This window comes from Seriola aureovittata, chromosome 6 (genome assembly GCF_021018895.1).
Source record: "Seriola aureovittata isolate HTS-2021-v1 ecotype China chromosome 6, ASM2101889v1, whole genome shotgun sequence".
NCBI lineage: Eukaryota > Metazoa > Chordata > Actinopteri > Carangiformes > Carangidae > Seriola > Seriola aureovittata.
The window spans coordinates 1,253,620-1,280,752 of NC_079369.1; the positions used below are offsets into that span (position 1 = coordinate 1,253,620).

Sequence of the window (27,133 nt, forward strand, 5' to 3'; positions counted from 1 at the left end):
CTGATGTCTGTAGACTTTTAACGTTCTTTCTCTATTGGTGGCAAATTTGCAAATCAACTAAAGTTTATGGAGAAACTGCATAAAACTGAATGTTGAATCTTTTCTGTTGCGAGTTGCACGATGTGATATTGTTCAAATTGCATTTGAATTCAGTTTGTTTTCTTTAGACGCGCCCACAGTGGACGAGGACAGTTTTTGCTGACAGGTTTTCCATCTGAAGACACTGTGACATCAGAATTAAGTAAACATCAATCTGACATCTTGCAAAGATTAATCAAAAGAGACGGCAGGTACTGAAGTAGCTAAAAGCTGAATCAGGCGACACTCCTCCACCACACCTTCACGCTGCGTATCTGTTCATCGTTGTGTCCCAATCGAATAACCACAAAAGAGGCTTATGGGAAGGCAGTGACACAATGTGTGCTGTTTTATTACTGGATCTGTGACATACTGTGCAACAGTATTCTGTCATATAATAAATGCTTTACACAAGCTTTTAAAAAAATGTGCATGACAACTATGCAATGCTCTGATGATCAGTTACAAGCTTTTCTTCCAACTCAACCGTTTTAAAGCTTATAGAAGCAATAAGCCAGCATTGCTGCACGCAGCTCCACACAGTCAGTTCACTCCATTATCAGTGTTTCTGCATGCATTTGTGTGTGTTGTATCAAGGACATCCGTACGCACACACAGTTTAAAAGAAAAGCAACATCGGTTATTAAGCACTCACACACATAAATCTAGACAGTTCACTGAAGGTCTTACAGAGGTTTCTGACATAAGAAGCATGAGGCTTTCACACCCGGCGCTGTGACGGACGTTTTCTCGAACAAGTGGAACCAACAGAGACACAAGACACTTGAAGAAACACCCACTTGCTCTTTCACAGACAAACACGCTGGGGAAAGTGAAGGACAGCTGAACGACAGGACGATGGCAGCAGTGAATCCATCAGAGCAGGAGGTCTGTAACCGACGGCAGCAGCTCGGCCAACTGCGACTCGATGTTGGCCGTTTGAGTGACAGGGTTGCCACGGAGATCGAGGCGCTTCAGATTGGGGCAGGAGGCCAGCGGCTGAAGATCTGCCAGTGTAGAGATTTCTGAGCCTTTGAGTTAATGAAAAAGAAGGAGATATGACTCACGTTTTCCCTACACAAGTGTAAAAGTGAGATCCGCATGACAAATGTGACGCTGGGATGTGAATTAATTTCTTTTAATTAAAAGAATAAACTTGAACGCAGCCTCAGTGTCGTCGTCCGCAGACGTCATTATGAGGAGAGAAGGGGAGGGAGTGTTCAGTGCCTCTCTGCTTCTTAATGATGCTCAATCTCTGCTTCGAGTTTCACGTGAAAACAAATGAATCATGAGCTGAGCTGAAGTGTCTTTTTACCACCGTAATCCTCTAAACTCTGTAAACACCCTCCCTGTGTGTGGTGTGTGTCTTACATCACACTCTTCACACTCCACGAGGTGCCAGCTCTCTTTGCTGGGGCTGTTCTGCAGCAGGTAGATGATTCACACATGTCCACTACTGTGACAGGAGGGTAGAGATATAAACTGATCCCTGTGACACTGCTGCTGCAGGACTGACAGATCCACCACACGCACACACGCTCACGCACGCACGCACGCACACACGCACACACGCACACACGCACACACACACACACACACACACACACACACACCACACACACACACACACACACACACACACACAGACACACACACACAGACACACACACACACACGCACACACACACACACACACACACTCTCACACACACACAGACAGACGTCCCGTATCCACTGAACAGTGTTGGGGAATCACTGATTTTTAAAGTGAACCTGCTTTAATTTTGTGTTTCTGCTGGTTTTAATCACCTGGTCTGTTTGTTGTGGACAAAAGGAGAGTTCTGCGGATAATTCAGCTCCAGGTAAAAAAAAAAAACAAAACCTCCTAATGACCGACACTGAGGGGATCTAAACTGGGAGGCGCTCACAGTAATGGTAGTGAAGACAACAACTCCCATGATCCCGACGCTGTCTTTTGTTACTGTCTTGACTGAGAGACTCCTGGAGGCAGAAGTTACACACTGTGCGTTTAAGGATACTGTTATTCTTCAAGTCGACTTCCTCCAGTTTAGGAAGGTGAAACACTCCCTCCAGATTTTCTATGGAGTTGTTATCAGCCTCCAAAACCTGCAAGTGTGAAGAAATCATTTAACTGCAGAAAACAGTCATCACTATGTATCTTCCCTGCTGTTATCTACCAACTGCTGAACACACACACAAAGAAAAGACACACTGTCCACGCACAGAGGAAAGTGGATATGAATTATCACCTCTAGACACTGCAACATAGCGAACTGAGGAGGCAACCGCTGCAGCTGATTGGAGGACAGGCTGATATGAGTGACCAATAACAGCTGGTCCAGGTGGCATAAAGTGGTCAGGTTCTGTGACAACAAAATAAAAAGCATGAGGAGCGTCCCTGTGGAGCAGACAGTGGATTCAAGATAAACACGATTTCTTGTTGTCACGACTCTGAACCGACCTTTTCAGAGATGCTGAAGACGCGCACTTCAGCGTACTCCATTTTCAGGATGGTGTTTTCAATCATAAACTTGCTGCACAGGTCGCTGTAATACGCAGAGCGCATGGAGTCCACTTCCTGTGGGCGAGAATGAGAGCGTTCAGTCAGTGATGTCTGTCTTCTGTCACCACAGACGGTATTTCATCGGCTCTCACCTTTAATGTTTGGAAATGAGCGAGTGTCTCTTTCTCGTATCCCAGCGGGTCTAGCGCCCTCATCAGGAGGATAATGGTCAGTAAGCACCCTGCGGGAGCGACCAGAGCGGTTCAGTGGCTTTGTGAAAACATCACGATCGGCAACAACAAACATGACTATTGTGTATTTATTTATTTGCTGTGTACAGAATGTGCAGCCATGTGGATGTAATGAATTCAAAGGTGCTTACACTTATTGAGCGGCTCCAGTTCTTGTAGCTGATTGCACGATTGTAGCTCCGACTGTAACACTGAGGTCTTCTCCACTGAGAGTTCACTCCTGCAGACAAACAACACTCAGTTCTTACTCATTAAAAAGAAACTCTCCACAGTGTGTGCTGCTAATCAATGAGCCACGACCTTACCTGAAGAGTTCCTGATCCGTAGCAGAGTCCCGACAGTAACTCTCAGTTCGACCTGCAGGAGTTAAAAAAGTGTTAATGAAGCTTGAGGACATAAATATTTGTAATCCAGCCGCTGATAAATCAGAGATACACGACATGTGTCACCTGTGTAAAGAGCACAGTCTCTGTGAGTGTGTTTCTCAGTCCAGTGCACGGTCAGATTGTGTTCGTTGGTGATGTCGCTGATCGTGCCAGGAGGAAGATCACAAATCTGAGTCAGCGTTAAGGTTTAAAAAAATGAAGATTATTTTATTCTACAAGTGAAAAGAAGGAGTTTGTTTCCAGCATAAATGAACCAACTTAACCTGCAGCCATGTGACTGATGGAGGGCTAAACATTCATTTAGACAAATAAACTAATTAAGATTTGCACAAACCATTAAAAAGTCATCATCGAAGGATAAACATTGATCCTGTCTTAAACAAAACTGAATTAAAATACAAAATGATGCCAAAGAGAAACAACGCCTCTCTGACTCAGGGAAGTCAGACTGCAGGCGGCGTCTGCAGTGGAAAACATATTAATGAGGACCATGTGATTGGAATGAGAGCTGTGGAAAAGGCTCGTCAATAGACCTTGAGTTGATTTTTTTGGCTGAAATATTCAAACCCACTATTCCACATTACCTGAAATAATCTTTAAAAACAGAATCATTCATGTTTTTCAACACGAGTGGAATGAAACCACTATTTTTTCTGGCGCCTCGCCACAGGAAGCTGCGCCTGGGAGATCAGATACAAAGCAGCGCTGCAGCAGCTGTGAGAATACAATGCCTTGCTGATCATCACAACAACACGTATCTCCTAAAATCCATCTACATCAGCTGCTTTTTCTTTCTGACTGAGCCACTGTGCCGTGGCCTTAGAGGAAGTCCGGCTCCACTTCTACATTCAACAATAACATTCCTCTCCAGCACATCGATCAAGGTTTTGTGATGAAATTCTAATTGCAAATACCAGAGCGGCTTATCAGCACGCGGCGTGTGTTGAGTGACGAGAACAGAATGTTACACTTCAGACATCACATTAGTGTCAGCGGGGAAACCTGTCAGTGAGTCACAAAGGAAAAGGATACCCAGACCGGGCTGTGTTTGAAGCGCGGGTGAACACTCCTCCACTCCACCCTCTGGGGCTGACCATCCAGGACCAGCAGCAGGCCGACCGACTGCGCCTGACAGACAAAAGGCAGGGAGAAAGGTCGCTGAATCAACGCAGGACGATACCACATGGATATTACATCTTTTGTCTCAAAGCTCCATATTTTCTTCTTCTTCTGTGTTTTATTTGAAGTGTTGATCCATCAGAAGATATAAAAACCATCTCAGTGTAGTTTTACATCTCCTCTCTCAGGCTTCTCTCTGGAGCTCTAGTAACAACAGGTCGGTGAGCCAATCAGAAGAGAGGAGGCTCTGAGCCTCTCTCCTGATTGGCTGACTGTTTTCTGAGTGATCCAATAAAAATACAGCAGATTTCAGGTAAAAACACTCAGAGAAACCAAATCCTGCAAGGTTTGGATGGTGGGTCCAGGTGGGCGGGGCTTGGTAACTGCTTTGTTGTGACATCACAAAGTTCCAGAAGTCCTGACGGCTGGTTTTAAGGTTCAGTTTCTGAATACAGGCTGTGTGCATTTCTCTGTGGACTGAGGCTTTGATACTTTCACAGTATTAATATAGAACCTATCCTGTCAATAGACATTGGGCCCAGAGCGTTTTTGTTTCCTAATCTTCTCTTTTGTTTTTCTTAGAATATGATAATAAGATATCTGATGGAATAATATTATAACCTCCTGTAGATGACGTTACACTGTTGGGTGTAACAGAGGCTGATGCTGGACAGTGTCCTGCAGCTGTTAGACTGAAAACACTCTCCAAGCAAATAATTACATTTACACGTTTTTGTCCTCGAATATACAAAATCATAAAAACCTCTCCGTAAATTGGCGAACCATGATGATAGTGGGGTAAACAGAATATTAATCACTCGACGACTCGTGTGAATCATTTGTAATTAAATAAAACTATAAAAAGCCTGAAAGAAAATTGGTGAAGGCCACAGATTCTCTTGTAGGTGCCACTTCAGAACAAATCTTGTACAACTGGTTCTTGCCTCATCACCAAAAACTGAGAAATGTGAATGTCACAGAACTCTACAGGACTCTGTAAGGATGGAGAAACTGGTTAAGTCACAGCTTTCCTGTAGTAAATGACGTAAATTAAGCCTTGAAGTTGATGTTAATGTTAAGTTGATGAATCACACACCAACCCTCGATCTATACAAAGAAGGTGTTACTACACCCTCTGATGCATTAATATGACAACACTGTACTACAGGAAGTAGGACTGTATACTGCTGTCAGAGTACGAGAAAGAGATGAGTAACCAAGGAAGACAGACTGGTTGGGCGAGGATCATCCTACAGCAAGAAAATGAGCCGCAGTGGTAGAAGAAAACCAGATGGAGGTTTCACATGATGAAGAGTAGCACAGTCTCCAGACTTAAACCCCATGGAGCTGGTTCAGGATGAACTGGACAGAAGAAATGCAAAGCAAAACTACAAGTGCAACACATCTGTGAGAACTTCTGCAACCTTCTGAAAAATGTTTGATTTCCATTGTAGAAAGAACGTCACAAGTGAGTTCAGCTGCCGGATGAGATTAAATTTAGGGACGGACAACCTGGAAACAATATTCCTGCGTCTCTCTGCTGCTGTCGCCGGCTCAGAGGCATAAAAACTATGAGAATGTGAAAAGCTTTATTTTAGGATAATAAACAAACATACTCACATTTACAGGCCTGGAGAAGGCGACAGCTACTCTCTCCTCATCCCGGCTGACGTACACACAGCTGATCATCTCCTCACGTTCCGCTGGTAAAAAGACAGAAACACACGTTTGACAGATGAGCCTGGTCAGATACAGCAAATATTTGCATCCACAGGAAAACTGGTTCTTTCATACATATCTTTATTACAGACAGACATACCTCGACCTAGCAACCATCGATAGTAGAACCAAGCACTCTGGTCGTTGGGGTCGGTGAAGAAAGCGTTCTGTACGAGCTCATATTCTGAAAAAGAAACAGAAACAGAGTGCGCTGAGTTACACATCAAACATCATCTACAAAGTGCTGCAGTCAGTGATACTGTACTGCCCACATCTGGTGCTATTGGGTATTGCTGACTACACAACCAGGATATTTGTTAGCTGAGTTGTTGTTAAGTTTACCTTTGAGTAGCTGCTCTTCACAGACGCGGTGGGAGTGAGTTTGCGGAGAAGGTGGAGGGGAGGTCTGGGGAGGTTTGTGGCACGGTGACGGGGGCTCAGGAGACTCCGGGTGGAGGAGCGGCAGCAGCGTGCTGCGGTAGTGCCAGCTGGAGTAGTTGGAAAAGTTGGAGCCAATAAGACGATCAGTGAACTCCAACTCCTGGTCCACGGGCACACCAGACATCTTCACAACCATCCTGCGATAATCCCAGCAATGGACTGGTCGAAACACGAGAATATGGTTCAATAAAGGATAATTAAAGCATGGAAAAGGTCAGGGTTGTACCAGATCTGGGTAAACAGACAAGACAATGTCTCCACGCCCTCCATCTTTTGTTTTTCCCTTTTCTACTCCATTACTCACAGTTGCGGTCATCCAGGCTCAGGCAGCGGTCACACAGGGTGAGCTCTCTAGCCCAATCCGGTCGAGGCAAACGGGCTGAGACCCAACCTCGGTGGTGCCAGCTGCCGTAGGACTTTGGGTTCACCTTCAGGCAAGACTCCAAAAATGACAGCTCACCCTCGTAAATCTTTTGCACTTCATCCTTCTCCCTGGAGCAGACATACAGACACAAAACCATTATTCCTCTGTCAAATCTGAGATTATTTACCAAACAAAAAGTGTTAAATGTTATACTAAATAACTAGTGATGATTTTACTTCACAGTCTCCAGGTGCATCAGGATCTCTCTTCTGTAGTTCCAGAGAGTTGCAAAATCAGGATTGGATGATAGCAGCTGCTGGGTCAGCTGGAGAGCCTCGTCATCCCAAATACCCTCCTTCCTCTGTCAAACAGGAGAAAGTGAGGAGTGTGAGGAAAACAGGACATAAGAGAAATAGGCACGAGAAAACAACCTCAAACTTATGAACAGTCTCAGCCAGTGAGACTTTTCACTAAATGTGTGAGTGTGTCATTTAGGTTAAACGTTGTACTTCAACTATCATATATATCTTAAACACTGTCATTTAAACAATACGACTTGTGCGGTTCCATGTTTTTCCTATAGTTAAAAGAGGGCCATTAAAAGACGAAAACCAACAATGTGTTAGTGTGTCCTGTAATACTTTGTAACTTCCCCACCCTCTGTGTTGCACTGAGCCCAAAGCCCATTTGTTCCCACAGGTCAAAGGTCAACAGTTTTCATTTTTTAAAGGGCTCACTAATTTCCTTAAACTGCTGGACAATGTAGTTTTTGGCAAACATTACTCAAACAGGAGTAAATAATGCATTTGTTGGGGGCTACTTTCAGACACAGACTACTACACATTTGGTGCATAAGTGAGTAATTACAGTAACTACAGTTCCAATGTTCATTGTAATGACACTTGTAATAAATGTCAATCAGACCGATAGTGTGGTGGTAAGCTACAGCATATCAGATTTTAACTATGTTCAATGTTGGCGTTGACAGTGATAAAAATATAGGCTATCACCAGACTTATCATGTAAAACGTCCATCTTTCTAACAGACCTTGGAAAAACAGGCATCTCGTGCAGCCACATATATCTTCAGTTTCTTCTCTCGCTCCTTTCTTTTCTCCTCCTCCTGCTGGGCTGTAGATTTGATCTTCACTCGTCCGTGCTGTTAAAAGCAGAAAGAGCGAGAGGCACAGCAGGTACCGTTTATTCTGCTGCTAAAAGGTTTGTATAAATCATTAATTACTCCTGATGCAGTACTGTATCAAGGCAATGGACATGGCTGCATTTCAAAAGCAAATGAGTAAATGATAAACTTCTTACCATCCTTTCTATTTGTGAGGGAGACTTCAGCAAAAATCTGTTTATATGGACACATGAAGGGTGATATTCAGGGTTAGGCCTGGTAACATTTACATGACACAGACGCACAGAGAGCTGACACACCTGACACCAAAGTTATGACAAGTCAATATTATGAGCTTAGCCGCTAACTTGTTACCAGTACGTGTGCATTCAGCCCCTAGGTAAAGTCAAAACACTGAACACAAGCAGCCTGAGTGTCAAGTTAGCTCGATAATTAGCTCCGTTGTCAGCAAACAACACTGGGCTGGGCTCATTCACAGTTCATTCAAAGCAGCACAGAATGACAGTAACGGGCGATGCCAAATATATTTTCATCACAGATAAACACAGCGTTAGTTATCATATAAAACACGCACCTGGTTTTTCTACCTGGCCCGTTGTATGTTTTTCAGAGTGCAGTTTGATTTGTCATGTCACTATCAGCATTTCTTACGACTACAATTTTTCTCTTCCGGCGCCTGAAAACTACGTCACGGAGAGTCGTCTGCTGATAGGCCGACACCGTCAGAGGCTGATTCGCGCGGTGGTCTGAGGCTCTCTAGTGGAGATTACCGCAAACAGCAGCTAACACGGTTCATAACTCATAGCTAGATGCTCTGCTGGTACATAGACGTATATTATTTTAACAGTAGTTCGTTTTTAAGGTGTTAAATCCCGCCAAAACTCAATGAAAAGATGAAAGGAAGTGACAGGGCTTCATGTCCGCTAGAAAACCAGGTAAGAGTGAGTCAAGTTAGCTAAAAGTCTGTTTGTCATCAGTCTCTTAACTATGTTTTGATATGAGTTAAACGGTTTTACTTAAACTTTGTTGAGAATTGTGTAGATATGGCATCAGTGTTTTCATCTATTTGCTTGCAAAACGTTGTGTAAACCGAGAACAACAACATTTTATACCCAAAATACCCAATTTGTGGCAATTTGGTTGAAAATGTTAGCAAAGGAGGTTTGAAAACGTTAGCTTGATTCACCCTGACACAGCAGAGTGAGTGAAGCTTACACTGTCCAGGGATGACATGCCTTGTTCAGCCATTATCCAGATATCCATTATGGTACCAGTACCAAGTTCCAGTATGGGTCAGGCTGAAGTTCCCACACCAAAAAAATAATTGTAAAACTCACTTTTCTGTTAATAATAATATAAACATTGGCCGGTTGTTTCTTAAGCATGGAGAGCAGATTGAAAGGTGACTGAAACTGTACACAACAAGGTCTGTGGATTATTGTGGTATTACACATGGCGAGCAACCAAGCTTTATGTTTTCAAATGTGATTTATTTTAACACAGACCATGCATCTCTGACCACAACATGTAAGAGGAACAATAAGCTTAACTGATTTGGGGAATTATCTCTTTTTAAAAAGCTAAATCACTTTATAAAGGAAATAACAACAGTTCATCATCTTACATTTGGAAACAAATTATTTATGTATTTATTTCTAAGATGAAGACATCTGACATGAACAAATTCATGCGGGTGGCATAAATCTGTCTTCTGTTGATTTGTTGGCTCAGTTTCTATCCTTAACTTGAGGGCATGCCCTCCTCTGACAGGTGATAGATAAAGACAACATGAGGGGAAAATAGGTTTGTTGCCTGAAACAGAAACATTTATACCTGAGATAAAAGGTGTGGAGCTTCTCCATCACATCACACTTTGAATTTAATGAAGAAGCACCAATAAATTAAAGTAATCTTTTATTTTTTGCTCAGCAGTTTAATTGACACTTACAACAACATTTATTTTACTGATCTTATGAAGAAACATGATATCTATTTAACTTCTGTTCTGGTCTCAACATGTTAAGACATAGAGGACCATGGTTATTTTTTAGTCCTGAACCTGACTGTGTATTATTTGCTTATTGATTTAGTGAGGTGTAGTTATTTTGTGGAAAACTCCAAGTGCATTCTGACATTGAAATGGAAAGATTAAATCTTTCTATTTGAAATCAGAAAAAAATGACATTATGTGAAAAGTTTTTATCATCTCAGCGGGGAAATTCTGAATCTTCCACATAAAAGCAAACACAGTGAAACAGTCTCCAGATTGTCTTCCCTCCACCAGAATTACTCCTAAAAATAGATTAAGATTGCAAAACAGTAAAAAAGTCTTTGTCAATCACATTGAATCACAACAAAGAATAGACATCATGTTTACATGATAATAACAATATATTGTGTGAATTCATGTAATTCCATGCAGGTTGGAATTCATAACTAGACTGCAGTTTGTTTGTTTGATGTTGTTTTTACCCGGAATCCTGGTTGTTTATTTCATTGCAAATGTGAAAACTGTATAAAAAGTATACAGTATATATATATATTTATATATATATATATGTATGTAAATTCCCCTCTGACCCGCCCCCCGATGGGTGGTGGTGGTGGTATATCTTCCTCAAGCTCGGGTCCTCTACCAGAGGCCTGGGAGGGTTCTGCGCAGTATCTTAGATGTTCCTAGGATTGCGCTCTTTTGTACAGAAACCTTAGATGTCGTACCTGGAATCTACTGGAGCCACTCCCCCAGTTTGTGGGTCACAGCCCCAAGTGCTCTGATGACCGCTGGCACCACTGTTGCCTTTACTCCCCACATCTTTTCTAGCTACTCTCTTAGCCCTTGGTATTTTCTTAATCTGTCACCACTGCCGTCTTCTGTTGTCCTATTTTATATACATATATATATATATATATATATATATATATATATATGTGTGTGTGTGTGTGTGTGTGTGTGTGTGTGTGTGTGTGTGTATATATAATAGGAAATCTAGTACAGTTTAATGATTGGAAAGTGTTATAAGTAAGGTGGACATAATGTACAGTATTCTCCCCAAAACACTCGTTCTAAGGCCTATCACTGTGATAAGCCAATGATCGGAACTTTTTTGTTGTCGCTGGCAAGACCACATTGTGCACATGTTTTCTATCTCAGTCTGATTGAGTGCTAAGAGATTATATCCATGGCAAACACTGTTGCTACAGCAATTGGAAGAGTTCAAAGGAAAGTGATCTCTCTCTCGTCAAACGAAAAAGATAAACTGAGCTTCCCCTGCTTTCACTCTGCACTGAGATTTTCAAGTGGGTCATGAGTTGGTAAAGGTTTGGAACCACTGCTCTAAGAACTATATCATATTATTACATGATATTAATTCTTGCATGATGCTTCTCACAGGCCTATCCTTTCTTTTTTTTATACCACTGAAAATTCCCTGAGCGCAGATCAGTTCAGCTAGAATGTGTTTTGTATGAGATCAGTCAGTTGAGACTGTTCATTGAAGAGTATCAGCCTCCGCGTAGAGGTCCAAGTCGTCATGTGGTAGCACAGATCCATAGTCTGACGTCTGAGAGAAGTTGAGGGTCAGGTTGTTCTCTACATTTGTGTTGATCTGGAGTGTCGACAGCCAACCCAGGACTTTGTCAAAGTTGCTGTTGGAGTTCCTCCTGCCTGGTAAAGACTCAGCAACAGACGGTGCTGGACTTTCTCCTTTCACTGGGAATTAAACAGAAACACAATTTGATATGGTCGTGCTCAGATTTAATGTGAATGCTGGAGATAGTATTATAATTTTTACTAACTGTCAGGAATCAACCACTGCATGCTGCTCTGAAGATCAACTGTGGATCTCAGTATGCTTTTATCCAGGTTTTCAATTTCCTGGCTGATTTTCACATCTATGATTTCCTCCTTCTCCTTTCCATCCTTCTTCTTCTGACCAATACCCCGGATTTTTAATTTGTTTGTGTCACCAACTAGCAAAGATAATCAAAACAGAAGATTAAAACAATTATATATATTATCATGGAAGAAAACAAGTCCTCCTCATCAAAGTGTGATACTCACTCAGTGACTTGGGTTTAGTGCTGGTCTCACTTCCCCTGATCTCAGCTTGCAGCTCAAGCAGTTTTTCCCTGAAGCCCAGCATCAGCTCCCGCTCTCTCCTCCTGTACTCCTTCTCCAGTCGTTGCCTCAGCACGTATTTGACCTGCCTCCTCTTGAACTTATCGTCAATTCTCAGGTGGACATCCCTCATGTTGGGGCAGAAGAGTCGGCCATTATTCCCTGCCACCATTTCCTCTATCTTTTCAAACAGCTCGGTGACCTGACTCGTATTAGCTTTCTTCATATTTTTCATGACATGGTACTTGTTCTCACATTGGTCTACCAACCAGTGTAGAGCACCCGGCTCCCTCTCAATGTGCTCCTCTACAGATTTATCTGCCAGCTTGTCTCCATATGTGAACAGGACCATTGTGTGTTTCCAGACACTGGCATCTAAAAGGTTCATGTGTTCCTCCAGAGCAACCTTCTGAACCTGGCTGAAGGCCAGGTCCAAGGGAATGACCAGCAGAACAGCATGCAACCCTAATGGGCTCAGTGAAAGACCTCTGGCAATTTCTTTGTCAGTGTCTTCAGTGCAGCGGGAGGACTTACCCCACCAGCCCGGGGTGTCGATCACTGTGATCCTCCTGCCAGCAACTTCCCCTTGATCCACTTGACAGTTTTGAGTCTGACAGGTGGGAAACACTTCTTTGTGCAGGAGGGTATTTCCTGTTGCAGTCTTTCCAGATGTCTTCTGACCAATCATCACTATCCTCAGCTCCTGTAACTGGTGTCTGGGACCTGAGAAGAAAAAGGGTGAAAGACAGATTCACATGCTGCACATATAATGTGAATAAACAGCGGTGTGATAATGGTCAGTCTTTGTTGTTTCTATGTTCCCTGAGGGTGAAGTTCTTATTGTCAGGTCTTAAAGTCTTAAACTGTGTCCACTTCAGTATATACTGCAGTTTCTTGTTACTATTGCAGACAACAACATAATACAAGCCAATGTATTGGCCAGTTGACTGACACTGAAATGGGATAAATACTTTATAACACAGTGGTATTAGAGATACCCATCAATTACCTCCAACAGTCTCAACAAAACATTGTTTCACCAGATTTGTATTTACTGCAGCAGCGTTATGTTGTGTTTCTCTAATTTTGTCCACCTCTATTATCTATTCAGTGTGTGTGTGTGAATGTGCTGAGAATGCCTGGCTAATATATTTATGACACTAAGGCTAGATGACTCTGAACCATACTGTACCTCTGAAGGTTTTTCTTTTGGCCATGACTTGACTTTCCCTGAGTCTTGCTCTTTCCTCCACTCTTCTTCTTCTGTCTTCAATAGTCTTAAATTTCTGCTCATCAGGGACAAAATGGCCCCAACTATTTCCCGCAACAGTCGCAGTGATTTTCTCCAGCAGCTCTGTGATTTGAGTACCACTGTCAGTATTCTTGTTATCGATGACGTGATATCTGTTTCCACATTGTTCAACCAGAGACTGTAAGGCTTCTCCTTCCCCTTCGATGTACTCCTCTATGGAGCGTGATCCCAGCCAGTCTCCTCTGGTGAAAACGACTAAAGAGTGTCTCCACACTCCTTCCCCGAGAAGCTCCACGTGTGTTGTCAAGGCGTCTAAGTGTTTGGCATTGAAGGATGCATCTGCATCTATCACCACCAGGAAGACGTGGGGCCCAGGGGGGCAGAGAAACATGCTGCGCACCAGTTCCTCTTTGATTGCTTCAGGAGTGTCAAACGCAGGGAAGCCTTTCCACCAACCCGGTGTGTCCACAAGAGTTATTTCAGTTTTACCAACAGAACCCTGCCGGATCACTGAGTGTGCCGTTCTTTTCCCGTCTTCTTGCTCTTTGATTCCCAAGATGGTGTTCACCACCGAGGTTTTCCCAACGTTGCGGCTTCCCAAGAGAATCATATTGAGTGTTGGAGGTTTCATCTCCTCTGTTATCAGACATAACAAAGCTTGATTAGTCATTTTTGATTAGTCATTTTGTTTAAAACCCCTACAAGATTTTACAAGTGCTTGTTATGTTCCATGATCTTATAAACTCTATTAATTCCTAATCTTGTCACTCTGTTGCATGTAAAATTATTAACAGCTTTATAATTAGATTTTTTACAGATTCAGTTATTCCTTTGTAATGTCTTTTAATAATTTCCAGTTAAAGGTCACTTAATAAATATTGATTTTTATCTATAAGACTCTCCAGGTTCTCTTCATATGTAATGCTTAAAGAAATAGTCCGACATTTTTGGAATTACGTTTCACTTTCTTGCTGAGAATGCTACGAGAAGCTAGTTTGCCTCTAAAGTTTCATTTTTTACAGCTCCTGTAAATGTCACAAATTAACATCTTATACCTTGTTTGTTTATTTCTTGGTCGGGACCAGTTGCTGGATAACCAGTGGACCCTCCATGAAGTCACTGTACAGTCAGTTTTTGTACAGATGAAATTAACAAAATAATTGGTGACCTTTCAGAGTAGCTGCTGGAATTTTCTAACTCAGACAGAACCAAGCTAGCTGGTTGCACCTGTTTCCAGTCTTTGTGCTAAGCTAACTGGCTGCTGGTTGTAGCTTTATATTTAGCAGTCTGACATGAGAGTGATATTGATCTTCTCATCTTGCTCCCAGCTTGAAAGCAAATAAACACATTACCTGAAATGTCAAACTTTCCCTTTACACCTGTAGGCAATGATACAGGAATATATAACAGGCCACAGGAAGTGTCACATTCACCTTGAATGAGTGTTGTCATTTGTTGCCTTTGTTCCTCAGCCCTCCTCCGTCTCTTTTCCGCCCTTTCAGCCACCTCTCGTTGCTTCTTTTCAATGATGGTCAAAGTCTGTTCATCTACCTCATAGTAGGAGCCATTGTTGTCACTGACAATTTCATCTATCTTCTGCAGCAGCAGTGTGACCTGAGATGAGTTGCTTTTTTCCTTGTTATTAATCACATGGTACCTGTTCTTGCACCTTTCTATTAACCACTTGAGTGCATCTCCCTCGCTCTCTATGTGCTGCTCTATCGTCTTCCCTCCAAGGTAATCCCCACAGGTGAACAGCACCATGGTGTATCTCCACACCCGCTCCCCCAGGAGCTTCATGTGCTCCTCCACAATCCTCTTCTGTGCCACAGAGAAAGCTGAATCTATCGGGATTACAAGGAGAAAAACCTGTGGTCCAGGCGGACACCTGGATGGGTTCAGTTTAAACCGTTGCTTGTCCCCTTCTGGGATATCTTTGAGAGAAAGAGAGCTGTTCCATCCTGGAGCGTCCACCACGATGAGCTTCCTGCCCTCCACTATTTCATGTCTCACCTCAGACTGGGCTGTTCTGGTTCGGCCACACTCAAACCTTTCCTTTCTCAGTATAGTGTTGCCAGACGAACTCTTGCCAGCCCATCTCCCACCAATCAGGATGAGTCTGACCTCTGGCAGGGTGATGCTCTCTTTCTCCTCTGAAGAGCAAAGGAAAACTTGATAAATAAAGAATGGCAGTTTTACCAAAATGCCATGTTTTTAATAACTTTGTGAAACGGCTTTATTATGTATTTTGTTGATGTAGAAACTTTCATACAAAGAAGTCAGAGAATGTCCTCAAACTGAGGAAGAGAATCTGTCAGGTGAAGAGTATTAGATTTGACCTGGTATTAGCAGATAAAGAAAATAATGAAGGACTCATAGTGGGGTGAAGAAAACTTGAGCGAGACCTCCCTAGTAAACCATCAAAACTAAAGTGACAAGGTTATCACACCAGATGTCTCTGCTGCTTCAGATGACTGACACAAGAGGAATACTCTGCTAAACCTGTGCTTGTGTTGCCCCCAGGGTTTTTGCAGCAGTTATTTTTTACTTTATTAATCCCTTTTTATTTGCGAGACGTGGTCTAAAGAATAAAAGAGATGCGAGACAAAAACCTGAGACGTTTTTAGAATGACCCTGAACCAAAACAAATGATTCTGAGGCACATGAAAAGAAGCTACAGGGTAATTTAAGATCAACAAAATCAGCTGAGAATGACTCATGACCTCCCATCGTCGCTGGCATTGTGTGATTCGTGATAAAAATATGCAACCGAAACGGAAAATGTAATGAGTGACGGGAAAATCTAATGTAGGTCAGTGCAACACAACAACCAAATACTTCATTTCTTAATTATTTATCTGACTTTTTGTGATTCTGTTCAATATTCACCTCTAAAAATACTAGACACACCCAATCCTACGACATACTCAGAGGTTATCACAAGGTAAAATTACATTGTCAACAACAGTTAAAAATAATCTGAGCAGTATTCATAAGAACCTGTTTGGGCGGAGCTTTACCGGCAAGGTTATTATCGGATTAAGTTCCTGGTAATAAGGAAAAAAAAATCAACATCCTGGACCTATTTGTACATTCTGTCTTATAGCCTTTTTCTTTTTACCTTAACTGGTTTTCATAAATACCAAGTACGTACATAGTACTAAGTACAATAGTAGTAGTGAAGTTTTTACACATTGTTCACTGTTGCTGGAACAAGCTGATTTTATCCCAGAACAGATTGCAGATTGCACTGAACATTACATCCTGTCATCTGAACAAAAGAATAAAGATCTGAACAAAATAATTCATACAACATACAGAATCCTTGTTACCAGTAAAATACTCAAGCTTTAGGTTATTGTATCTCTAAGTATGTTACACTGCAGTTCTTCTTGATTAACTCACCAAGATTGCTTTCCATTTTTTCTGATCTTCTCTTTTCAGTTACCAACAACTGAACCTCCCCGAGTGCTCTGCAGAGGTCACCTGTGTCCAGGTAAAAAATATTGGAAGAAAACGGGTATTTAAGAATATTTTACTGCCAGTTCAACCAACCTTCGTTGTACGCAACGAGATAACAAAGTGAACTGCACTCAACTGTCTGTAAGGCAGTATCACACATTTGGTTAGAGTAGTCTAACTGGTTTTTCACACTTGTACAGGCCTGCAGCACCTCTGTGTGCCATCAGGGGCAAAGAGACGCTGAGTGAATCACTGCTCTGTGCACAGTTCCACAAAGAAGTAAAGGCACAAATCAAAACATTAAACATTCTTTATGTTTTATTATGAAAAGAGTGAATACATTTTCGATTCATTATGAAACTGTGGTGGGAAAAATTTAGTCTAGGTGATGAATGGAAAACACTGCAGTGCACTCTGCTTATGCATAACAGGCAGAGTTTATGCGTGTTGTGCGCCCCCCTGTGTAGGCGTATATTACTCTTTTGACAATACATCCTTTAAATAACAGTGAAATATTGCAAAGGGTGAATCTCATTCACACTTGACGAACGTGGTGGAAACAACATTTGTAACCCAGTGCTCTTACGTGCATGCCTTCAGTGTAGGGACATCACCATCTTTTCTTGTTCTGTTCTGCACTGTGTAAGAGCTGTATGGTTAAAATTTACCTTTTGTGGAATCACATGCCTGGTGATCATATTCAGGTAGGTAGTCATAGGTATTACTGTACTTGAGATTTCATCTTGAAATGTAAATGGCTTGGGTTCATATGTGAAAAGGTGAAACGTGTTAAGATGGCTGTTAAGGTAGAGAGAGAATTTAGACACAAAGATGGGGAGTAATTCTCTTGGTTAATTTAGATAGGTTGGTTGGTTAGTTTTAGACAACCTATATGCATCTAATATGGGGGATCATGACTTCTTTCTGCAACTTAAGAAAATAATTTTGGACTTTTGACTATAACCAAGTGCTTGATGTGTTCTTGGACAGATCCAGGTCTGGCATTGTTAGAACATCCAGGACTCAGGACTGTATAAGGGCTTTATATAAAGATGTGGGACTATTAATGAAGACTTCCCAACAAGATTTCCGAAGAGACATTTGTCTAATTTTGTATTGATATTCTTTTGACCAATCATAAAGAAAGTAAATGTGTTTTTATGAGGGACTCTACAGATAAGAGGGTCAGATGGACGTAGACAGAGCAAGAGAATTTTGAACACCTAAATCTCCCTAAACTCTCAGAAGAGAATATGAGCCTTGAGATTTTAAAGAAATTCAATTTTGCTATTGACACAGGGCAACTCCGAACCTGACAATCAATAATCATCCTTATATTAAAAATGGTAAAGACTCTAAAGTTGTTTACAAAGGTTTTCGCGTTGAGAGTAAATGATTTAATAAACACAATTATACATACAGGGCAAATGGGGTTTATGATGGGCAGGACCTCCTCTGACAGCAACAGACACTTCTTGCATTTAATTTGGAATACCAAAGACATGGAGACCATAATAGCTGCTTTGTCTTTAGATGCAGAAAAACGTTTGGTTCCATCAGCTGGAGAATCTTATTTTCACTCTCAGGATTAAGATTTGGACCCATGTTTCAAAATATTACGAAGCTTATATTCAGTCATCCTAAATCTATGGTAGTAACTAAAGGTCTGAGGCCATGTCCTTTCCCTGCAAGATGTGGGACAAAGCAGGGCAACCCACTCTCACTTCTCTCTGCCTATTACTGCACTGGAGCTCTTTGCAGAGGCCAAGACTAAATTAAACTGTTAGGGGTGTTGCTGTGGGTGGGGCAACCCTACCTGATGCCAAATGCCTCTTATGAGAGACGTGGATGGGAAAATGGACACTAATACAGAGATCTGGGACCCATTTTTATCACAGATCACGGAAACATTACCAAAGTTAAATTTGACATTAGCATAATTTAAAACCAAGCCTGCAGCATCTGTGACTGGTGGGACAGAGATAAGATTATTGGATGGGAGGAAAAAGTTTCAGATTTCAGATCAATATTCACTTAGGTATAGATGTGTATGTATGTTTACAGGTGTATAGAGGTATATATACATATAGGTATTTGTGTATATGTACATATATATTATTATCATAATAGACTTTGTTGTATTTTTAAATTTTTTACTTTAAATTTTTATCTTTAATCATTTTTCATTTAATTGTATTTTATCTGTACATGCTGTTCCTTGTGAATACTCATTTGTAGGAAGACACATCGCACTATTGTCTGTGAAGGAAGCAATAAAAATCATATTTGCAAAAAAAAAAATATATATATTAGGTGCTTATTTATTAGCTTATTTACTCAACTGTCATAAAGTGCCAGAAGTGTTGAGAGTTAAATTCCCCTCAGCTTTATTGAAACCCTTATGAAAATGGGAAGAGAGTATTTCAAACAGTATAGAATATTAAAGCCCTAAAGAAAAACAATAAGCAAAATCTAGTTTAATCACTGGAATATTTAATATCACATTTACATTGTATGGTGTAGCTTATATAGTAAGAACACTTCTTCAATATAAGCTTATAAGGTTGCATTGAATTCACTTATATCATACAACAAGTGCAGTATATCTTATAGTGTTTTACATTGATATATCTCTATCTAAAACTTAAACGTTTATCAGCTCAGGTCGGCTGAGTACAAATGCTATTTTACTGGGACACTTTACTTCACTCTCTTACAATTGCACACATTCACACCTGAAGCTGCACAGTACAGTCACAGTCTGATCTCGTGGCCACTGAGCAGCTATACTGGGGCGTAGGTTTCTGACCTTAAGTCCATCACTGCCCCAGAGTACTGTATTATATAATGATTTCATAATATCGATTCTTCCATACTATTGAAAGCATACCCTACAACTTTTTCACACCACTAAAAAATTCCCTGAGTGCAAATTCCCCACTCGTAAAATGCATTTTCTTATATGTCAGTCTGTTGAGACTATTCATTGAAGAATATCAGCTTCTGTGTTGAAGTCCAAGTCTTCATGTGGTAGCACAGATCCATAGCCTGACGTCTGAGAGAAGTTGAGGGTCAGGTTGTTCTCTACATTTGTGCTGATCTGGAGTGTCGACAGCCAACCCAGGACTTTGTCAAAGTTGCTGTTGGAGTTCCTCCTGCCTGGTAAAGACTCAGCAACAGACGGTGCTGGACTTTCTCCTTTCACTGGGAATTAAACAGAAACACAATTTGATATGGTCGTGCTCAGATTTAATGTGAATGCCAGATATAATATTATAATTTTTACTTACAGTCAGGAAACAATGCTTCCATGCTGCTCTGAAGATCAACTGTGGATCTCAGTATGCTTTTATCCAGGTTTTCAATTTCCTGGCTGATTTTCGCATCTATGATTTCCTCCTTCTCCTTTCCATCCTTCTTCTTTTGACCAATACCCCGGATTTTTAATTTGTTTGTGTCACCAACTAGCAAAGATAATCAAAACAGAAGATTAAAACAATTATATATATTATCATGGAAGAAACAAGTCCTCCTCATCAAAGTGTGATACTCACTCAGTGACTTGGGTTTAGTGCTGGTCTCACTTCCCCTGATCTCAGCTTGCAGCTCAAGCAGTTTTTCCTTGAAGCCCAGCATCAGCTCCCGCTCTCTCCTCCTGTACTCCTTCTCCAGTCGTTGCCTCGGCACATATTTGACCTGCCTCCTCTTGAACTTATCGTCAATTCTCAGGTGGACGTCCCTCATGTTGGGGCAGAAGAGTCGGCCATTATTCCCTGCCACCATTTCCTCTATCTTTTCAAACAGCTCGGTGACCTGACTCATATTAGCTTTCTTCATATTTTTCATGACATGGTACTTGTTCTCACACTTGTCTACCAACCAGTGTAGAGCACCAGGCTCCCTCTCAATGTGCTCCTCTACAGATTTATCTGCCAGCTTGTCTCCATATGTGAACAGGACCATTGTGTGTTTCCAGACACTGGCATCTAAAAGGTTCATGTGTTCCTCCAGAGCAACCTTCTGAACCTGGTTGAAGGCCAGGTCCAAGGGAATGACCAGCAGAACAGCATGCAACCTTAATGGGCTCAGTGAAAGACCTCTGGCAATTTCTTTGTCAGTGTCTTCAGTGCAGCGGAAGGACTCACCCCACCAGCCCGGGGTGTCGATCACTGTGATTCTTCTGCCAGCAACTTCCCCTTGATCCACTTGACAGTTTTGAGTCGGACAGGTGGGAAACACTTCTTTATGCAGGAGGGTATTTCCTGTTGCAGTCTTTCCAGACGCCTTCTGACCAATCATCACTATCCTCAGCTCCTGTAACTGGTGTCTGGGCTCTGAGAAGAAAATTACAGGAGCATATTGCTGCCACCATGACAAAAAAAAATGTGCTCAGTTTCCCTTTATAATGGGAAAATTCATTCAATATAACAAGATCCTTTTCTTATCATACCAACATGTTTTGTAATTATAATGATACTGTATACATTCTCCTTTTTGTTGCTACATTACAACTTGTTAAAACAAGACATTTATATATAATAAAATAGGTTGGTGCATCATGCTCTTCCTGACCATGTGCAAACTTGCACTTTTTCATGTACATATTGTGTGTATTGTGTATATTGTATTTATTAGTGTATATTTGGTATATTTTTGTTGTATATTTCCATAGATGTTTTATTCTATAGATGTTTATTTTCTCTGCTGTGGTAAATGAATTTCCCAGTTGTGGGATAAATAAAGTTAATCTAATCGAGAAAAAAAATGTAACATGCTATTGTTATCCATGTTAAATAATTTTTCGATTTTAAATTATACCGGTTTCTGTAATATTGCTTGACAAATGACAGAAGCTCCATCATCACCACCACGTCCAGACCCCAGAACTTGACCCCAGCCCCAAAAACATCGCTCTCAGGCAGAGTTCTTTCACATGCCCAAGAGATACTCCACAAACAAGTTTGCCATCGCACATCACATTAATTAGAACACTATTTACAATAGAGAGCGCATTTGCACTTTTTCTGTGCAAGCTATAGCATTATGCTCTACCTTGATATTCCACCAGGTTGTAGGCCAAAGTTCAACTTAATTGACCTTTGAGCTCGAATATGTTGACTTCCACCATGCACAGCGATTTGGACTCAGGCGCTGACTATTTTACAGTACAGGAGAATGGTGGAAGAACTGCTCCTCCCACACTCTTAAGGCAGAGGTCAAAACAGAGAGATGGAGCAGGTGGCACAAGGTGGAGTGAACTGCTCTACTTTATGTGGGAGGGTGGGTCGAACTGAGTTGAGGGTGGATGAGCGATTGGGACTGTTCATCAAGTTCTACCATTAGCAATTTCCAAACCAGAGTGTCCTTTGACGGGAACTTGTTGGCCTAGAATTTATTTCAATAATATTCAATCTCCTTCATGCATACCAGGACAGCAGGCAGAAGTTCATCAGAGGGGACCTTTTCCCATAATATAAATCCACCACTTCTGTTTTGTCATCTTGTGGGGCAGGCTTGTCAATGACCAACCAGGCTGGCGAGGAAGGTTGAACCTCCCACAGATGGAACTATTGGGCTGTGACGGCTGTGTAGGAGGGAGAATGGTATCTTTTCTGTTGTTGTCATTCTCCAAGCAGAGCTTCATTGACATAGAACTATTTGGAATGCTAAACACTCATGCATACAATGCAAAGGGGTCGGGGTCCTTTCCTGCCATAGTAAACCCACAGCTGGCTGGCCAAGGTTGGAAAGTGACATCCTTAGCTTTGCTGCCACCAGAGGATATGGTGGTAGCCATGGAGGCTAACAAAACTCAGCTAGCCATAACATTAGCTACAAAGCAAAACAATCTTTCCCTGATGTGTTAGCTTGTCAGCTAACTTAATGCAGTATCAAACAAGTAATTGTGCATTGCAACAACCACAGCCTGGGGAAGAAAGTGAGAATGTTGAACTTGGGGCCACAAACCTTTGTAAAGGTGGGCCTGTCTGTGCAATTCAGGCGACTTCTGTGTCTGGTGACAGATATGGTGGTAGTGAAGCTTCCATGATTCGTCACGGCAGAAAGCAATGCCCATGTACCAAGCAAGGTTTGAAAGATGATGTATTTATGACACTAAGGCTAGATGACTCTGAACCATACTGTACCTCTGAAGGTTTTTCTTTTGGCCATGACTTGACTTTCCCTGAGTCTTGCTCTTTCCTCCACTCTTCTTCTTCTGTCTTCAATAGTCTTAAATTTCTGCTCATCAGGGACAAAATGGCCCCAACTATTTCCCGCAACAGTCGCAGTGATTTTCTCCAGCAGCTCTGTGATTTGAGTACCACTGTCAGTATTCTTGTTATCGATGACGTGATATCTGTTTCCACATTGTTCAACCAGAGACTGTAAGGCTTCTCCCTCCCCTTCGATATACTCCTCTATGGAGCGTGATCCCAGCCAGTCTCCAATGGTGAAAACGACTAAAGAGTGTCTCCACACTCCTTCCCCGAGAAGCTCCACGTGTGTTCTCAAGGCGTCTAAGTGTTTGGCATTGAAGGATGCATCTGCATCTATCACCACCAGGAAGACGTGGGGCCCAGGGGGGCAGAGAAACATGCTGCACACCAGTTCCTCTTTGATTGCTTCAGGAGTGTCAAACGCAGGGAAGCCTTTCCACCAACCCGGTGTGTCCACAAGAGTTATTTCAGTTTTACCAACAGAACCCTGCCGGATCACTGATTGTGCCGTTCTTTTCCCGTCTTCTTGCTCTTTGATTCCCAAGATGGTGTTCACCACTGAGGTTTTCCCAACGTTGCAGCTTCCCAAGAGAATCATCTTGAGTGTTGGAGGTTTCATCTCCTCTGTTATCAGACATAACAAAGCTTGATTAGTCCTGGAACTTACAGCAGGTTGTACAGGTCATACATGCCATTGAATACACTATACTACTACATTGCACAAAAAAATTAAAGGGACACTTAATCATCACAGTATAACACCAAGTCAGTTAAACTTCAGGGATATCAATCTGTCCATTTAGGAAGCACAAATGATTGTGAATGAATTTCACCTGCTTTGGTGCAAATGAAAGTGACAACAGGCGCAATGGAGAGGCAAAAGCAAGACAACCCCCAAAAATTGAATGGTTTTACATGTGGTGGCCACAGACAGTTGCTCCCTCTTGATCCTTCCTGACTGATTTTTCTCTAGTTTTGTGTTTTGCTAGTGTCCGTGTCACTACTGGTAGCATGAGGCGGTACCTGCAGCCCAGTCAGGTTGCACAGGTAGTCCAGCTCCTCCAGGATGGCACATCTATATGTGCAGTTGCAAGAAGGTTTGCTGTGTGTCCCAGCACAGTCTCAAGAGCATGAAGGAGACACCAGGAGACCGGCCGCTACACAAGGAGAGCTGGACAGGGCCGTAGATGGGCATCAACCCAGCAGCAGAACCGGTACCTGCTCCTTTGTGCGAGGAGGGGAACAGGAGGAGCCCTGCCAGAAACCTACAACATGACCTCCAGCAGGCTGCTGGTGTGAATGTTTCTGACCAAAATGTAAGTGGGTCCTTGGTTCTTCCTGGTGCAGGACAACGCCCGGCCTCATGTGGCCAGAGTATATAGGCAGTTCCTGGATGACGAAGGCATTGATGCCTTAACTGGCCCTCACATTCCCCTGCCCTAAATCCAACTGAGAACCTATGGGACGTTATGCATCGGTGCATCCAACCCCACCAGGTACCGCCACTGTCCATCCAGTGCATACAGGCACGTGGGGGCTATACACACTACTGAGCCACATTATGAGTTGCTGTGATGAAATTCACTCAAGTTGATTTTCGGTGTGATTGTGAATCCAGTCCTTAATGGGTTGATGATTTTGGTTTCCATCGACCATTGTCATTTTGTTCTCAACAAGTTATACAATGTAAATCAGCAAAGATTTTCAACTTGAATAATTCATTCATCAAGATCTGATTTGTGATTGAAGTGTTCCCTTAATTTTTTTGAGCCTTAATTTCAGAGTAGCTGCTGGAATTTTCTAACTCAGACAGAACCAGGCTAGCTGGTTCCACCTGTTTCCAGTCTTTGTGCTAAGCTAACTGGCTGCTGGTTGTAGCTTTATATTTAGCAGTCTGACATGAGAGTGATATTGATCTTCTCATCTTGCTCCCAGCTTGAAAGCAAATAAACACATTATCTGAAATGTCAAACTTTCCCTTTACACCTGTAGGCAATGATACAGGAACATATAACAGGCCACAGGAAGTGTCACATTCACCTTGAATGAGTGTTGTCATTTGTTGTCTTTGTTCCTCAGCCCTCCTCCGTCTCTTTTCCGCCCTTTCAGCCACCTCTCGTTGCTTCTTTTCAATGATGGTCAAAGTCTGTTCATCTACCTCATAGTAGGAGCCATTGTTGTCACTGACAATTTCATCTATCTTCTGCAGCAGCAGTGTGACCTGAGATGAGTTGCTTTTTTCCTTGTTATTAATCACGTGGTACCTGTTCTTGCACCTTTCTATTAACCACTTGAGTGCATCTCCCTCGCTCTCTATGTGCTGCTCTATCGTCTTCCCTCCAAGGTAATCCCCACAGGTGAACAGCACCATGGTGTATCTCCACACCCGCTCCCCCAGGAGCTTCATGTGCTCCTCCACAATCCTCTTCTGTGCCACAGAGAAAGCTGAATCTATCGGGATTACAAGGAGAAAAACCTGTGGTCCAGGCGGACACCTGGACAGGTTCAGTTTAAACTGTTGCTTGTTCCACTCTGGGATGTGTGTGAGGGAGAGAGAGCTTTTCCATCCTGGAGCGTCCACCACGATGAGCTTCCTGCCCTCCACTATTTCATGTCTCACTTCAGACTGGGCTGTTCTGGTTCGGCCACACTCAAACCTTTCCCTTCTCAGTATAGTGTTGCCAGACGAACTCTTGCCAGCCCATCTCCCACCAATCAGGATGAGTCTGACCTCCGGCAGGGTGATGCTCTCTTTCTCCTCTGAAGAGCAAAGGAAAACATGTAAAGTGAATTTTCTCAACTATCTGATGTTGGTGTCTGTACTTGTTTGTAATAATTAATTAATAATTCAAGCTTATAAATCTTAATAGTTTTGAATCCGGGCCTGTAGTATCTAGATCGAATCACTTGTGAAAAAGGAGGTGTGCTCGATTTTGTAGCTACAGCAGTAATTTCAATATGTCAGATATATATTTAATCAACATTTTGGTACATATATAAGTATTGGATTGGATTCTGGACTCTGGTAAACTTGTGCTGGCTTTATCCCCTGGGATTTTGTTAGTTATTTTTGTTAATTATTTTTGGATTTTTTTATTACTTTCATTGAGAAAATTAGTCTGATGAATAACAATAATGTGAGACAAATTCAGAACCATGAAACATGATTAGAAAGACGAAAACAAAATCTATCATCACATATTGTCAGATGATAATACAAATCTCAGAACTGAGGATGAGTTATTAGAAACTACCTATAGTATGCCTCAAACAACAGCCTAAAACAACATTTAAAAACAGTATCAAGAACTTAACTGTGTGTAAAGGGAGGTGATTTTGATAACATGAGGAGAATGAAATGTATTCAAAGTTCTTCCTGGCATACAAGGATCTGGTTGATCTGTAAGTTACGTGTAGTCTAAATAATGTTGATTTACAGGTTTGATTAGTGTAATGTTGCACTGAACATTGCGTAGTTAGCTATTAGCTAGTGCTGCATGTGTGTTGGTATATCAACCTTGCCGATAGAATACTTAAACTAGTATTGCTTGATTAACTTACCTGGATTGTTTTCCATTTTCCCCACTCTCCTCTTTTCAAAGTAAATTTATTACCAATTCAACATCCTCAAGTGCTCTGCAGAGGTTAGAGTCGATGAATGCCGTCTTAAGTCTATCCCAATAAATCTGAAAATGAGCACAGCAGTGACGCTGCACTTAAACAACAACACAAAGCTTTGAAAGCTATGCAGCCAAACTGGTTTTTAAGAGCTGTCTGAACATGAACTCTGTGCAGATCTGTGCTGAGGACAAGAGCATATCAGTAACAATGAATAACAAACGTCTGATGATCTGTTTCAAAAACCTTTGTTGTATGATCTGTATAAGCACAATATTTTGGACAGTGTATGAAAATTAGTAAGAAAAAGTCACAGTTGTGTTATTGAACAAATCCCTGAGCTGATAATAAGTACAGCAGTAGTACAAACTCTTTTGTCAACATTACAGGCCACTCCTTAAGAAAGTGCATTTTTTTATAAGACTGAACTTTGACTGGGTCTC

The 27,133-nt window shown here is 41.8% G+C and overlaps 4 protein-coding genes across 5 annotated transcripts in view; 1 reads left to right on the plus strand and 3 right to left on the minus strand.

Moving 5' to 3' along the window:
- Positions 1–401: 401 nt before the first annotated feature.
- Positions 402–8,708, minus strand: rabggta (Rab geranylgeranyltransferase subunit alpha). Its single transcript, XM_056378007.1, has 17 exons — positions 8,598–8,708; positions 8,200–8,236; positions 7,931–8,041; positions 7,119–7,243; positions 6,823–7,010; positions 6,420–6,677; positions 6,178–6,261; positions 5,979–6,061; positions 4,272–4,367; positions 3,303–3,408; positions 3,159–3,210; positions 2,985–3,073; positions 2,755–2,843; positions 2,561–2,677; positions 2,349–2,462; positions 2,118–2,205; positions 402–1,103 (listed from the first exon to the last, which is right to left on the minus strand). The coding sequence occupies exons 2-17, from the start codon at positions 8,200–8,202 to the stop codon at positions 955–957; spliced, it is 1,752 nt and encodes a 583-aa protein (XP_056233982.1). The 5' UTR covers positions 8,203–8,236; positions 8,598–8,708; the 3' UTR covers positions 402–954.
- An 88-nt stretch (positions 8,709–8,796) lies between these two features.
- LOC130170564 (capping protein, Arp2/3 and myosin-I linker protein 3-like) overlaps positions 8,797–27,133 on the plus strand; it is a 59,492-nt gene continuing 41,155 nt past the window's right edge. The window contains exons 1-2 of one of the 2 annotated variants that reach the window (XM_056378004.1): positions 8,797–8,958; positions 16,837–16,888. In XM_056378004.1, the coding sequence (XP_056233979.1) occupies positions 8,917–8,958; positions 16,837–16,888 (94 nt within the window). In that variant the 5' untranslated portion in view covers positions 8,797–8,916. The remainder of the gene's footprint in view (positions 8,959–16,836; positions 16,889–27,133) is intronic. The other variant, XM_056378002.1, reaches the window with a different exon arrangement.
- On the minus strand, positions 10,986–16,999 carry LOC130170565 (GTPase IMAP family member 8-like). The gene is made up of 6 exons (XM_056378006.1): positions 16,798–16,999; positions 14,826–15,545; positions 13,333–14,028; positions 12,084–12,863; positions 11,819–11,992; positions 10,986–11,732 (listed from the first exon to the last, which is right to left on the minus strand). The coding sequence occupies exons 1-6, from the start codon at positions 16,811–16,813 to the stop codon at positions 11,512–11,514; spliced, it is 2,607 nt and encodes an 868-aa protein (XP_056233981.1). The 5' UTR covers positions 16,814–16,999; the 3' UTR covers positions 10,986–11,511.
- Positions 19,337–26,762, minus strand: LOC130170569 (GTPase IMAP family member 8-like). The gene is made up of 6 exons (XM_056378009.1): positions 26,634–26,762; positions 25,113–25,832; positions 22,996–23,696; positions 20,409–21,186; positions 20,145–20,318; positions 19,337–20,058 (listed from the first exon to the last, which is right to left on the minus strand). The coding sequence occupies exons 1-6, from the start codon at positions 26,647–26,649 to the stop codon at positions 19,838–19,840; spliced, it is 2,610 nt and encodes an 869-aa protein (XP_056233984.1). The 5' UTR covers positions 26,650–26,762; the 3' UTR covers positions 19,337–19,837.